This window comes from Talpa occidentalis, unplaced genomic scaffold, assembly GCF_014898055.3.
Source record: "Talpa occidentalis isolate TD23 unplaced genomic scaffold, MPIMG_talOcc4v2.1 talOcc4.7, whole genome shotgun sequence".
In the NCBI taxonomy this organism is placed as follows: domain Eukaryota; kingdom Metazoa; phylum Chordata; class Mammalia; order Eulipotyphla; family Talpidae; genus Talpa; species Talpa occidentalis.
Window position 1 is genome coordinate 92,649,736 of NW_023605083.1, and position 15,080 is coordinate 92,664,815.

The 15,080-nt window shown below is 48.8% G+C and overlaps 1 protein-coding gene across 2 annotated transcripts in view; it reads right to left on the reverse strand.

Annotated features, from left to right (window-relative positions):
• LOC119232047 (phosphoinositide 3-kinase regulatory subunit 5) overlaps window positions 1-15,080 on the reverse strand; it is a 137,477-nt gene that overhangs the window by 30,255 nt on the left and 92,142 nt on the right. The window contains exons 19-27 of one of the 2 annotated variants that reach the window (XM_037493932.2): window positions 14,027-14,126; window positions 8,241-8,324; window positions 7,569-7,660; window positions 6,461-6,529; window positions 5,898-6,030; window positions 5,646-5,715; window positions 4,472-4,655; window positions 1,975-2,140; window positions 132-218 (exon numbers count right to left, since the gene is read on the reverse strand). In XM_037493932.2, the coding sequence (XP_037349829.2) occupies window positions 132-218; window positions 1,975-2,140; window positions 4,472-4,655; window positions 5,646-5,715; window positions 5,898-6,030; window positions 6,461-6,529; window positions 7,569-7,660; window positions 8,241-8,324; window positions 14,027-14,126 (985 nt within the window). Of the gene's footprint in view, window positions 1-131; window positions 219-1,974; window positions 2,141-4,471; window positions 4,656-5,645; window positions 5,716-5,897; window positions 6,031-6,460; window positions 6,530-7,568; window positions 7,661-8,240; window positions 8,325-12,449; window positions 12,570-14,026; window positions 14,127-15,080 lie in introns of those variants that run through there. The other variant, XM_054689020.1, reaches the window with a different exon arrangement.

Genomic DNA, 15,080 nt, shown 5'->3' on the forward strand with positions numbered 1-15,080 from the left:
CACTGAGCTATTCTGACATAGAGAATGTGTCCTTCCAGACCACAAGGAACACACACATGTGCGCACGTGCACGCACATATACACACACACACACAGCTGCCCACAGAGGAGGCCAAGGTCATAGCACTTACAGAGCTGTTCCTCATCCGTCCACAGGTGGAAGGAGATGTGTGGGCTGGGCAGAGGGATGCTTGGCGGCCGGTCTTGCAGGGTGCTACCTGAAGGAAGGAGCAGGCTGTGGAAACCATGGAGGAGAGGATTGTGGGAGTTTCCTCTGCCTTCTCACCTCCTGGATAACCCCAGCTCCCGTATGGGGCTTATAGGGGGTGGCAGAGAACCTCTCTTTCAAATCAGGTCTTGTGAGTCTTCTTCTCCCTCTCTGCCTCACCTCAGTTCATCCAGGGCCTAATCCTGAGCTGGCCTGTCCCTGCCCCTCCCTGTTGCCTGCAAACTTCCTAGCTCAGTCTTTAGGACCCTGCACTAATAATGGTGTCTTTCCCCAGCTTTTCTCCCACTGCTTCTGCCAGCCCCTCCCTGCCCTCCTTGCCCCTGCTGCCTCTCCCATTGCTCTCAGAGGCCTGTCTACATCCAGATGAGGAAGAGGCCTCTGTATTTCTCAGGGCCTCACCTAGTCTCTTGCACACAGCAGACACTCAAAATGTGCTCCTATGCGTGATGCTGAAGAGACTTTGTCAGCCAAGTGCTAAGGACAGCAGGAATCTGGCAGTCCAGGGCGAGCCTGGAACAGCCCTTCGCCCTCTTCTCCTTCCAGAAACTTCCTGGCCATTCCAGCCCAAGGTCACTCCCTCCCCAGGGACCACACTGGCCGCACACTTGAGCACACCTGACTTGCAAGCCTTGGGTTTCGGCTCTCATTTGCCTGTTTCACTTCTTTATAGCCTGCCTCCTCCTCAGTGAGGCTGCGAGCTTCCTTAGGAGAGAACAGCCAACCTTCAGGGAACACTTACTCCTGCCAGGCACTGTTCACCACCTCCTGTGTACATCATTATCTGTCTGGGTCACAGGTACTGTTATTATCCCCACCTTATAGAGGAGACTGGTGCACAAAGAGGCTAAGTGGCCCAAGATCACAGAGTAAGTAGTAGAGCCAGAATGAGTCCATGTCCAGGCAGCTGAGTCCATGTTCTCACCCAAGACACTGTACTCATAACCATTTCCCATGCTGCCCTTGTAGCCCAACAGAGGTGCTGGCTGGTGATCAAGCTGAGCAGGGCAAGTCTGGGTGGGAGGCAGGTCTGGATGTGACGGGCAAATTCCAAGAGTACTTTGGGTGACCACGGAAAGGGACAAAAACCAGGGCAACAGCCAGAAATACACATTCTGGGACACTTCTCTGAGCTCATTTCGGGGTTTCCCAATGTATACGGACTAGCTTCCTACCAGCATCATCTCATAAAAATCTAAGTAGAAAGCAAGTGTGCGGAATAATAATCTGTGCTGCCATGCAGTGTAATTGATGTTGACTCCGCTGTTATTTTAGCTGTGCTTCTCATGATCTGTGCGTGCTCCGGCTCCTACAGTATAGTGGCGGAGAACTAGACAGTCAGGGTTTCAATCTACGCTCTGCCACGTAACAGCTGGGTGGTCCTGGGCAAGTGCTTTAGCCACTTTCTAGTTCAGTTTTCTTATCTATAACATGGGGATTAATAATAGTTTTTTAAATCACAGTCTAAGGATTCATTGATCTAATCTATGTACTAAATTTAAATACATACAGTGTTTAGAACAACATCTGGTGCCCTGTAGGTATCAGCTGTTACCTGCCTGAATTGCCCACCTTCTTAGCCCAGGAGCTTGGAACTTGTCCTCAGTCCTCGCATTCCCAGGAGCAGCCTAGGGACCCGCGCCGCGCAGCCCACACTCATGCCAGCCCTGGGCAGTGCAGCGCTGCTCTCTAGCGCCCCCATGCAGGGTCCCCAGATCTCAGCCTCCTCCGATCCGCCCGTCGCTTACCGCCGCAGCGCCCCCTGGCGGCGGCCGCTGGGCCCAGCAGCGAGCTGTAGATTTCCTCCAGGCGCTCCAGGTGTCCCTCCCGGCTGGGGTTGGGCTCGTTGGCCATCTGCTCCACCGCGGCCACCACCGCGTGGAAATAGCGCACCAGGGCGCGGCGGGAACTGGCCTGTTGGAAAACGACGTCAGACACTGGGTCCTGGCCCAGCACCCACCCTCCGCAGATCCCACCTCAAGTCCGTAAGGCCTTGGCTCCACCCCGGGGCTCGGGGGAGCTTGCTTAGGAAGGTCTCTGCCTGGTACCTCCTGGGCCCCAGCTCCTGCGCCACCACAGATGTTGCGGGACGCTGCATGCAGCTGCGGTGCCCCTTCACATCTTGGTGCCCTGGAGCATCGCTCTCTCCTTGGAGCATCTCCAAGCTCTTGGATCAATGTCCTACCCCTCCCAGGCTGTAACTCTGAGAAGGCTTCGGTTTTGTCTGTTTTGTTTACAGCTCTGTCCCCAGCACCTAAAACATCTCCTGGCACATAGTAGGTGTCAGGGTGTGCAGTGAACGAAGCACTGTCCTCACTGGGCTTAGATTGTAGTGTATCTGTGTGTGTGTGATAGTAGACATATAACTACAATTTATGGCATGATAAATAACAATAAGTGCTGAAGAGAAAATATATCAGAAGAGGTTGTGAAATTGGCAGGGGAAGGGGGGATGAAATTTTAGATAGTGTAGGATCAGGAAAGTCTCACTGAAAGGTGAGCTTTAAGCAAAGACCCGAAGGGAGTGAAAGAGAAAGCCATGTGGAAAACTGAACATTTTAAGCATAAAGAATCACAAATGCAAAGGCTCTGGGGCATGAGCATGTCTGGCTTGTTTGAGGGACAATAAGGAAGGCTGTGTAGATGAGTGTTGAGAGAAAAAGAGAGAGAGAACAGGAGATGGATCAGAGAGGAAAGGAGTTGGGGGCAGATCAGAAGGGTCTTATTGGCCACTGAACGACATTGGCTTTGACTCTGTGTGACATGCTGTGGTAGATGTGTGGTGGCCACCAGATTCCCACTTGCAGGACTGAGGACTCATTAGCCCTGGTGCTGCTGAGAGTGCAGGCAGCTGACAGCTCTCCCAAATTGCCTTCAACTGAAGAAAGCCACCTGGGGTCAAGTCCCCCATCCTGGGGATAGTCTATATCCAATGACCAGCAGACAAGGTCCTTTGCCCTAATTTGGTACAACTCTACATGACCAGCTCAACTATGGAATCAGTCATAGGGAAATTCTTCATGGAGTTCAGTAGAATGAAGAAGCAAGGGAAAGAGGAACCTCAGAGCCCAAGAAGCTGGTTTCAAGCCTTGCTGCCAACCCACCGGGAGCTAGTTTTCAATGCTGTGTCTCCAGACACATCTCCTTGGCCCTCGTTCCCACATCTCTCCAAAACCCCTGGCTTCAAGGCTTTGCAAAGCCTCCCCTGGGTCTCCGTACCCAGAGACACCCCATCTTCCCCACCTAGAACATAGTTTAGAAGATCAGAGAGGCAGGTTATCCCAAGCTGACCTTCCAGTATTGAGATCTTGTCAGTGGACAAGTAGGAGACCCATCTACTCCCCATGTGGACCTCAGACCTGGCCCTCAGCAGACAGGATGTGGGCTGGTGGTTAGAGAAGACCTACCCCCCAGACAGTGACCAGCCGAGTCACCTCTCCCAGGCCCATCTGTCGTGGAGCCAGCAAAGTATGACTAGGAATGGCATCCCCGAATTTTAGATACGGGAGCAGGAGGCCTCAGAAGGTTTGGGAAGGGTAGCTGACATGCGCTAGAGAGCCCCTTGATTAAGTCAAAATGACACCTTCACTATGGCCTGTTTGGTGAGTGAGAAACAATGGCCAGAGCTCCTGGAGGGGCAAGTGGGGGCAGCAGACAGATTATGGTCAGGAAATGTCCTCCCCTCCCCAGGCTCCTGAGAGCCACGGCCAGATGCAGGGAGAGGGGACAGTAGACCACGTTAGGGACTATGGGCATCTGTGCTAAAACCAAGATGGGGCTTAGGTACAATTGGGAAGGGCATTCCTCCACAATGTGGCTGAGTGCTGGTACCAACCCTGACACGGTCACTTTGTATCTGTGTGACTGTGAGTAGGTCATCAATTTCTCTGTGCTTTAGCTTGGGTAATATTATTCATTTCACAATGTTGAGGTGAAAACTTTAAAAATGTGACTCATGTAAAGTGTTTAACACAGTGCCTAGACTACAAAGGTAGCCATTATGATTACCATCATCATTATTAAAGAAATGATCAAAATGTACATTGCTACTATGTCTGGGTAGAGGGAGGTGAGTTTTATTTTCTTCTATAACTAAACTGCATTTTTTTTTAAACCAGGTTTTCCATGGCAAATATGTGTTTGTTTTTGATTTAGGGAAAGAGGTGATAAGTAAACAGAAGGGGGAAGACCAGTTGTGTGTAAGGACCTGGGCCAGAACCAACCAGGGCTAGGTCGGGCTGTTACCTGCAGCTTCCTCTGCAGAGCCCCGGTGTGGCAGGCCTCCCCCAGGGCCGCCTGCAGGGCATGTGAGACCACATGGCGCATGCAGGCCTCCGGAGTCTGCTGCACCTGGGCCGCCTCGATCTCCAGCAGCAGGGCACTGCACACCGAAGGCGATACCAGCTCAGGATCCACGAAGAGGAATACTCTGAGGGCAGAGGTGGGGGTGGGGAAACCAACACAGATGACGCCTGGGAGAAGGAGCACTGGAGGGGCACTCTCAGAGTCTTGTAGCCCTCCAGTTATTTAGCTCCTCAAAAAAGTCTATAAAAAGTCTATAGCAGGGCACAATAGGGAGTGGTGGAAACTGTGGCAAATAAAAGTGTGCATGGCCCTTCGACTAGGGCACTGATCCCTCTAGATTGCGCTAGTCTCATGTTAGGTAAGTTCCAACCTGAATCTTGTTCCCTCAGTGTCATAGCCCATTAACCACATTACCTCTAAGAGGGACCCTAAATCCTTCCTGTGGAAACTGGAGCTCTGGATTCTGAGCACCTTCTCTCAACAGCCTTACCACTCAGAAAACTTCCCACCCCCTCCATATTCAACTGTGTCGGCCCAACCTCTCCAATGCTAATTCCTCTGGATCCCTTCACCTCCCTGTATCCTTCTCGAACACACAATCTCAAGTTGTGCCTTTCAGTGCCAGTTCAGGGAGGTACCTGCAAGGGAGGAAGCTATGTACCCCAACTCCATCAACTGCTCTCCCCAACATGAATAGTGGACATTTCCTCAGTCTTATCTAAAGGGCTAGGCACGCACAGATGAAAGCCCCCCATATTTCATGGTGTGAGTAGGGCCTGAACATCCTCTATATGGATAAGCTGCTGCCTGGCTTGTTGATTCCCTACCATGGCAAAGGGCAGGATGGAGGTGGAACAATGGAACTCCAGAGCGGTCCAATGGTCATGTCCACCCTCTGCATTGGGCAGGATGACTCTGAATCCATTCCAAGAATGGCCTAAGCTGCTGGCAGTCACACCTGTCCACCCTTGGAAAGTCACCCCCCCACCCCCCGCTGGGCCAATGATTGATTGCACTGCAGGCCTCGCTCAATCCAGCCTCCTCTCGTCCTCCTCAGGAAGCAGTCATGCGGTCCCAGCACCTGGGCCCCAGCATCCTTCCTGGGGCCACTCACCTTTCCTGGTAGGGATACAGTTCACTCGTCAAGTTCTGTTCAGCAATGACCAGCCTTTGGTACAGCGTCCCTGTGAAGTCAATCAACCCTGAGTCTCTGTGAAGTTGATCAACCCTGAGTCTCTGATTCCCACTCCCGCTTTCCCACAGCAAATAGATGCTGTGACTTCTGACTACCCCAGAATCTAGAGAAAAGAGCAGTAACTTGGGTGGAGCTGCACAGGGGACCCGGAAAGCCTCGGGCAGGTCTTACCTGGGACTGCTGTCTCGGTTTTCAGCCTAATGGCACAGTCCAGGGCCACCGTGCAGTAGGGGGCGGGCAGGGTCAGTAACCGCATGCAAAAGGTATAGGTTCTCCTGTAGAGCTCCTCTGTGACCCCTGTGGCCTGTGTGACAGGGAGGAGTTGGGGTACCCAGCACTCCAGGTCACAACAGACCCTGAGTGGGGTGGATTAAGAGAAGAGGGAGGTTGGGCCTGCTGGACTGGGCTCACACGTCTCTTCCAATTCTACACCTTCAGCCTGTTCTCCTAGCATCTGCCAGACTTCCTATCAAGATGGAAATTCATCTCACCAGCAGATCAACTCCTCTCCAGAACTCTCTGCTCTGTCAAGGCAATGCATTTCCCCAGGGTCTCCCCAATTTCATCTCTGTAGGTACTAGGAAGAGGGTGCAGGAGTGCAGAGAAGCCAGTTCAGCGCAGGCAATCCAAGAGCTCTTTGAGGCTGAGAGGGGGTGTCCATGGAAGGGAGAGGAGAGTGTCCTGACCTACCACTTGGGGGTCACCACGCCACCCCAACTCTTAGCCCAGCTCACCTTAGCGAGCACGTACATTAGAGTGTGCAGCAAGGGAATGATGACATGCCGGAGATCCTCCCTTTCTGCCTAGAAAATAGATCATAGGGCAATTATTGAGCTGAGGGTTGAGGGGGGCTTGCCTCATCCTTTCAAGAGGCATTTTTGGGGGGTAAGGGGCAGGCAGGACATGGAGTGGAAGGCAGTGTCCCACCAGACCACGGGCAAAGAAAGAGAGCCATAGTCCATCTTGGGCAGAGTAAGGGGGTGGGGCAAGAGCATGGGTGTGGGGGCACAGCTGTGAAGGTATGGGGGAGCTTTGAGGGGCAGCATCACTCAGGGCAGGAGTTGTCAGCAAAATGGCAAGTAAAAGTCCCCAGCTTGGAGGACCCCTTGAATGCAGTCACCCTACACAGTCACCCTACACACCCTAGAGCACTGGCTGGTTGGAGGATAATTTTAGGTGGTATAATGATCATTTTGGAATTTTTGAATTGTTATACATTTATATTTCTAAGTGCTTTTTGTTTCTGACAAGTGATGTGAGTTTTCCATTTATGGACCTGTCATAGAGTTTCCTTTCGAGTTAATTCAATTAAAACAATGGGAGTCAGGGCCTCCCCGGTGGCGCAGCAGTTGAGCGCTGGGTTGCGAAGCTGCCCGCGGCCTCTGCAGCACTGGTTCGATCCCCGGCTGCTCCCCGGCCACCGGAGGAGGGTCCCACATGGCGCGCAGACCTCTCCTGCCGCCCGCTGCTCCCCTCAGCAGTGTACTTCGGTCCTTCTGCCTGCTCTGCTCCCCGCTCTGGCTCTGGTGAATTCTCTCACCCTCCCTAGCTTCTGACTGTACCCAGTGCTTGTATAAACAAAACAAACAAACAAACAAACAAATAAATTAATTTAAAAAATTAAAAACAAAACAAAAAAAACAATGGGAGTCAGTGAAAATACAATGATGCTTATAAAAAGGCACAGCAGGGAGAGAAATGCTGCCATTATCTTGCAGGTGGTCTATCAAAGACCAAAGTTTGTGGGGACACAGTGCTGATGGGACTGAGACCCCAGTCAGATTGACTGCCTCTTCTGCTCATCCTGTCCTGCTCCACTCCCACCCAAGCCCTCAAACCCACCTTCTCGAGTTCTCTGAGTAGAATTCGGACCAGTGCCGGGCTCTTATGAGGATCTCGCTCCACCTTCTTGTGCAGGGACCATCTCCACATACCTGGGCCAGGAAAAAGGGGAGCCCAGAGCAACCAGGTGAGGTGCAGGTCCTTAGAAAGACCCTCCGAGCAGGTCCCTGAGCCCTGGAGCCCCTGGGGACCATGGCTTTGAACCTTCAGGCAAGTGCTTGGCTCCAGGAGCACAAGGGTAGGCTTCTTCCACGTGGGAGTTCTGACAAGTCGCCTTTTGTGGACAGCGAATTACAGGGCAGAAAGGGGGGAGGTGGGAAACTGGTGGGGACAGGCATGAGCGTGTGGCTTATGGCGCAACAATGGTTGCAGTTTTGGAAGTCATGTGGGCCTGGAGTGCTAAGGGGAATTTTGTTCTCAAGGAGAATTGGGGAAGGTGGTTAAGAGAGGGGGCGGCACATCCCCAGTATGCACTGCTACAGTCACAGGGGAGGTGGGTACAGAGAACTCTTCTTGGTTCTCTAGGCTCTAGGCATTTCCTGCAGAAAGGGGGCTTGTGGGAAGACCCTCACTCTATGAGCTTCAGGCTGGGGCACTTTCCTGGATCATGGGAGCAGAGTTGGAGGGGTTCAAGGTGGGGGAGCAGACAGACACCTGCCTGCTGGCTCTTACCTTGATTGCTCTGCAGGGCAGGGGCCTGGGTGCTGAGCTCCCGGAGCACAGCCTGCACGCTCCGCTGGAGGTCCAGTTCCACATCTGGGTGGGGTGGGGTGCTTTGAGGTCAGGTGCTTCGAGCTCAGCCCCCATTGGTCTTACCTCCTCTCCCCCTGAGAATGTCTTTATCCCCTCTAGGAATAAATCAGCCTAGAGCTGGTGGCCAGCATAGGGCTAGGACCAGACATAGCCCTTCAATCAGCATTTCTGTGCTCTTTGTAAAACCAGCATTTCCTAAGTACCACTGTGTATCTCCAGTGATGTACAAGACAATTTTAGATGGTACACAACCTATACTAAAATTTGAATCATCATGCACTTACTTTCATATGTATGAGAAAAAAATAACTAGTTCTCCAACCTTTACATGAAACTAAAATTTAAAGTCAAATAAACAAATAATTCTCTCCATGACCAAACGTCACTAACACTCCTGTGAGTTCCCTTCTCCATTAGGTCCTGACCTTGGCCCCTGGCTTGTCTTTGCTCTGCCTAGCCCACTTTCGACAATAACCCCGCTGTCATTTATAGAGAAACCCCCATCCTTGATATCTGATTGAGTTCCTCAACCCCCTACCTTTGATTTCTAAGTCCTTGACATACCTCTAGCAAGAATCCTGTTAGATTACTTTAGCAAGAGCCCCCCACCTCTACCCACTAACCCTTCACTCTGTTCATTGGTTCTGAATCTCCAGCTCTCTTTGGCTAATTCAGAGTTGAGCCCCGTCTTTCTCCCTTGTGGGAATAGTCTTGAGTAAAGTCTTCCCAACCATTTTAAAAAGTGTCAGAGTAGGGCCTCCCCTGGTGGTGCAGCGGTTGAGCACTGGGCTGGGAAGGTGCCCGCAGCCTCTGCAGCGCCCGTTCAACCCCCGGCCACCAGCGAGGGTCCCACATGGTGCCACAGACCTCTCCTGCCACGTTCTCTGCTCCCCTCAGAAGTGTGTTTTGTCAATATGCCCGTTCTATTCCCCGCTATGGCTCTGGTGAATTCTCTCACCCTCCTGCGCTTCTGACTGTACCCAGTGCTTGTATAAATAAATAAATAAATCTTTAAAAAAAAAGTGTCAGTATATTTTAATTCAACTGTGTGACAAGTTGACATCACAATGGTGTGAGGTAGTACAAGAATAACTGACATCTGGAAAATGTGTAGTCCAGAAATGTGCCTCACTCATCTCTCACCACAAGGCATTTGCTTGACCAAGGGAATGAGGGTGGGGGGGCTTTGTGCCCAGGCCATGCTTCCCAGCCCATACAGAAAGCAGTGGGGAGTATCAAAAGGCTCTTCCAGTGAGATTTCACAGACCTTCCTGAAAGGCTGACTTTGGCTCAAGGATTTCCCAACTGCCCCGCTGAGCCTTTCTCCAACACCCATCAGTCTAACGTATTTCCACCCAATCCTTCTTCCTTTTCGCCTTATATGGAGTCAGATTTCCATCAGGGTCTGACAGCTTCTTCTCCATTTTCTATCCCCATAAATTCTTGGGGGTATAACCCTGCCTTGGTATCTTCTTCCAGGAAGCACTGGACTAACACCAGTAGTATGGGAGACCCACCCTGAACAACAAATTGCTCTTTATGATCAGCTCCAACCAAGAGTCTCTTTATAGGCAAATGCACATTCTCTGGAGTAAGATAAGACAAACCACATGGCCCAGGGGTTCCCCTTTTGTCATAGTTGTCAGGAAATTACAGCTAAGTTGAGGCCAACCTCAAAAAATGGGCTCATTTCGAGTGGCACAGACTTCCCTTAGGCATGTTTGCTTTATGTTCTACTAAACATGTGTCTTAATGGCTTCTGATTCCTTTGGAAGTAGGCGGGCTAGCGATTACAAATTTTAGTCAGTTAGAATATGGTTCGGGAGTCAGAATTTGTTTAGGCCTTGGCACTCACAGGCTGGACACTCCATGATTTAGGGGTGGGCCACGTGTGTGGGGTCCTCTGGTATATCTGAAATCCTCACATTCCCCTTGCTTCCCACTTGTCCCCCAGGACCATGTCAAGGACTGATTTTCAGTCAACTCCAAGATGAAAGCAGGCAGGTAGTGGGCAGCCTATTACAGCCCATCTTTGCCCATCTTGCCACTACGCTGAGCTGTACAGCATCCTCCCAAGCTGGAGAAAACCATGTCACGAGCTGTCCTTCCATCTACCATCTCCACTTTGCATGAAGATTCAAATGTTTTCTTTCTTCTCTCTCCTCTCTCTCTCTGCCCCCCCTTCATTTCTTCTCCCCCACCCCCTGAACCATAGACTGCACACAGACTTAAACCTGTGATTGCTGTGATTTCCTCCCTACCTCTGGAAGGGCAGCCAAGCTTTTGTCTTCTGAACCCTAGTTTCCCCTGCTTTGCAGAGGGAGCTAAGTTTTTATGTTTCAGAGAAAAACAGAGAAGTTGCCAGTAGCCCTGGGAGACAACCCCAAATAAACTTTGTTTTCGAAAGTCTGGGCAGCCGGAACAAACTCTCAGGCTTGGGTCCACATCTGGCTTGCAGACGTGTTTTGTTTGGACTTGTAGAGAGTCTTGAAAAAAAATGAATTAGCTGCCAACATTTACAAATCAGGAGACTTTGCATAAAAGTTTGGGTTTCTGGCATATCTCGAAAATCTGTTGACACTGGGCATGCATCCTTCTCACATATGACATACAACAGGGCCACATCTTCTCCAGATCTTACAGTTCCCAAGCTCCAAGTTTCATTCACTTACATCCTCTACCTGGTCATTTGAATTTCAAATCCCTGGCTATCTGACTGAGACAGTCAAGCCTGCATTGTCCACAAAGGACACGGAGGAAGGTTGCTGCTTCTATTTAAAGAGGAGAGCAACAAGAGAGGCTAGATTCCCCAAGACTTCAAAGGTACAGGGGTTATGGGGACCCAGAGAATGAGGCAGACTAGGGCTGGCTGGGATATAGCTTAACAGTAGTGGCAAAGGTCTCAGCTGAAGGTGGTTAAACACTCAACTCTGTGTGCCACTGCTGTGATCATCTGGCCCACCTTCACGACAGCACAAGAAGGTCCCCAAAAGAGGACCCTCTCTCCTTATGGACCATGCAAGCCTGTCTGAACTATTCTGGAAACTGTAGCCACAGTGGACTGAAGAACTCAACCTTTTCCCATCATCAGACTTTGTAAGCCCTGGGCTTCTCACAAGACTTCAAGGAGGAGGTAGAGGCACTGCTGTGACAATGAATTCACAATGACCTTGGAAAATGAAAGCTTCAGGTTGGATTTGACTTGATTAAGCAAAAGACAAATATTTCATGTGCAAATATATGTCCCAGGGTTATTTATATATAATATGCATGTCTAACATTATTCTTGAAGGGATAGCCAAAAATGAATGATATTATTATTATCCTCTGTTCCATCTTCCATTCAGAAAAGTGGGGTATCAATATTGCTATTAATTCCTAACATTTAAATAACACTTGAAAGATACACAGTCTTATATAGGTGTGGCAAGATAATGTCATGTGTTCATTGAATTAATTTCATTTTTGTTCTAAGTGGATAAGAAGACTACATTTCCCACACTTCCCTGTGATTAGATAGTAGCCATGTGACAGAGCAGTGGCCATTGGTACGTGGTGGAAGTGATCTATGCCACTCAAGCCTACTTATGAAATCTCCTGCAGTATCCTCCAAGCTCTCTCTTCCACTTCCTTGGAAGGAACCTTGGAAGGCACATGTTAAAAAAGATGGTGCCAAAGAGAGAAGTCTCAAATTCTAAAGACCCTTTGGGGCCTAGATTGGACTCTTTGATGTAGTGATAAATAAGCATTTGTTTTATGAATCCACTGATGTTGAGGTCATTTGTTATAGCAGCTAGCATTCCCTGACTTATTCACAGGTACACAACTATTCTCTAATACATTCTCTCATTTGATTCTGACAAGAGCCCCATGAGTTTGGTAGGATAAATACTGTTCTCCCTGTTTTATAGATTCTAGGATGAGAGCCTCACCCTGGTCTTATATTGCCTCTCCAACCACAGAAGATCAGACCTAAAAGGACCTCAGGGGCTCCCTTTCCATTTTATAGATGGGGTGATGAGACTCAGAGGGAAGAGATGTTTGCAAGGCCATAGAGCTGTTGGAGCAGAACTTTGTCTTTGTCAAATGCTCCTCCTCTAAACTGCATTCTTACAGGTGACCATTTACCTGCCTGGATGCGAGAAGAGGAATATCCAGGTGAGACTATGAGTCTATGTCCATCTATGTGTGCCTGGGGCTTGAATGCAGAAGTAAATGCTCCTGGTAACATCTCCTGAGTAAAGGCTCTCCATCTTCAAGCTAGGTATTATTACAGCTAGGGAGACAATCTGGAGGAAGGTAGAGAGAAAAAAGCACTATGGGGTCCTGACCATGATAGGATCCTCATAGTTCAAGGTCTGCTCCTCAATTTCAGGGCATTCTAAGCTGGCCTAGGACCCAGCAATTCCAGCTCTCCATTGTCCTTCCGTATTAGAGAGGTGATCTTTCCCCATGTTCCTCTTAAGAGGTTTTGCCTTTCTCCTAGTTCCCAGCTGCACATTAGACTCACTTGGAAAGCTTTAAAAATTACCAATGTGCAGCCGAACTCAAACCAGTAAAGTCAGAGCTGGGGGTGGGAGGGATCAAATTTTTAATAGTCCCCCAGGAAAATCTAGTATAGAGCTAGAATGGGAATTATTGTCTCAGGTGATAAGCTTGGAGTTCCAGATAAGTGTTCTATTAGTTAAAGAAGGAATCAATGACAAAATGCTCATAGTTCACAGAGGACAGTCTGGTGCCTGGTACCAGCTTCTCCTTCCATGCTTGGCCACCTTATTATTTATAAATTAAATGACCTACATGGGTTTCTATTGCCTGTATCCAAAGAAACTATATCAGTACTCCTAAAACAGAGTGCATTTATTGTTATAATTAAAATAAGTGCAAAGTAAGTCGATATTGAAATATTTAGAAGATTTTACAGCGCTGGGCCAGACCTGTTCTCCCAGTCCAAACCCCAGTTGATTAAAGACAACCTGGATAGTACAACACTGGGATTCACTGGGCTGCCCTACTCAGCCAGTGCTTCTGACCGGGCGAGGCTCTCTAAGGGTGAGTGGAAGGAATGCACGTTTGGGAATAATAACCTGATAGGTCTCCCTGCCTTTGGGTATTCATTCCCCTTCCCCAGGACGGGGATCTCCCAGGGCATTGCAGGTGGCCTCAGAAGTGGTCTCTGACATGTCAGGTGACCACTAGATAATACATATCTGGATGAAGGGGTCATGGGGTGAAGAATCTGGATTTTGGATCAAGTAAACCTGAATTCCAATCTTGGCTCTGCCACTTATTAGCTCTGAGTCTTTGCGGTATAACCTAACCTCTATAAACCTCAGTATCTCTTCCAGTAAAATGAGTTTAATAATACTGATCACCCTCTTTTTATAGATTCCTTCTGACATTTGCATGAGGCAATCCATAATGAAGTCATTAAATGAGCCTGGACACTACATTACTGAGTTTCAGTCCTAATTCAACAATCCAATATCTATGTGACCATGTGACTTCTTTAAAAATAAAAGAAGTGTAGCACTATATACATTTTTGTTCAGTAAGTACTCATGTTCGGTAGTAATTCTTAGTTATTACTGTCATTATTCTCACATTGGAATTGGAGTCTCACAGCCTGGCTGATGGCGGCAGTCGCGCCAGCTCTGGGAACATTCTTCTCAAGTGCCCAGACCCCCTCCCCTGATCATACTGACCTGAGCTCTCCATCGGGGCCTGCAGCATGTGAGGAGGAAGTGGTTGTCTCAGGCGGCAGAATGGAAAGTTATGTGGTTGTTTTTCTGTACAGAGGTAGTACTGCAAAAGAAGAGGCAGCTCGTGTAAGTAGTGGGAAGGGGTATACAGTGTATATGGGGAATGGAGAGGCTCCAAGGGGACCCAGGCTTTTAGCATGCTGGAGGGAAGTTTAGATTTATTTAAGAAATATTTGCAGCAATGTGGATAGAGCTAGAAGGAATTATGCTCAGTAAAATAAGCCAGAAGGAAAAAGAAAAATATCGGATGGTTTCACTTATAACAGGAATATAGGGGAACCAAATAAGACATCAGTGTAAAAAAAATGTAATAACAGTACAAAATGCAACAAAGCAAAAACAGACAATTATAAATCAGAGACATCCTGCAGGGGAGGAGGAGGGAGAGGCATCAGAGGGAGGAAGGGAGGAGCACAAGGGACTGCGGTGATGGTGCACGGGGTGATGGTGCACGGTGCCTTGGAGAAGGTAATTCTATGGGGACTCAATCTGAGGGGGTGGAGGGAAGCAAATATTGTTTAAAAATAAAATAAGATTATGTATTAAAAAAAAAGAATTGTGAACCTATTCCTCTATATCACATACAGTTTTGTAAACCAATGCTATCTCAATTAGAAAAGATAATAAAAATTGAGTAAGGAGCATAAAATCTTAAAAATAATAAAAGGGTGAAATGTAAAAAAAAAAAAAAAGAAATATTTATATGGTTTTGCTATGTGCCAGCTACTCTGCTAAGAGCTCACAGAGATCAACTCTTTAATATTAATATTGACCTTATGAAGCAGGCACTGTATTGTCCCCATTCTACAGATGGAGGAACAAAAGCACAGAGAGGTTAAGTCAAGGTCATATAGCTGGGAAATAAAGGAATGACCAGTTGAACTCAGACCAATGGCACCAAAGCTTATGCTCTCATCATGACCCCCGGCTGCCCTGTGAGGGGGCACTCCCATAGTGACTGAGACCCCTGAGGGAGGCACTCCCAAAGTCTGCTCCC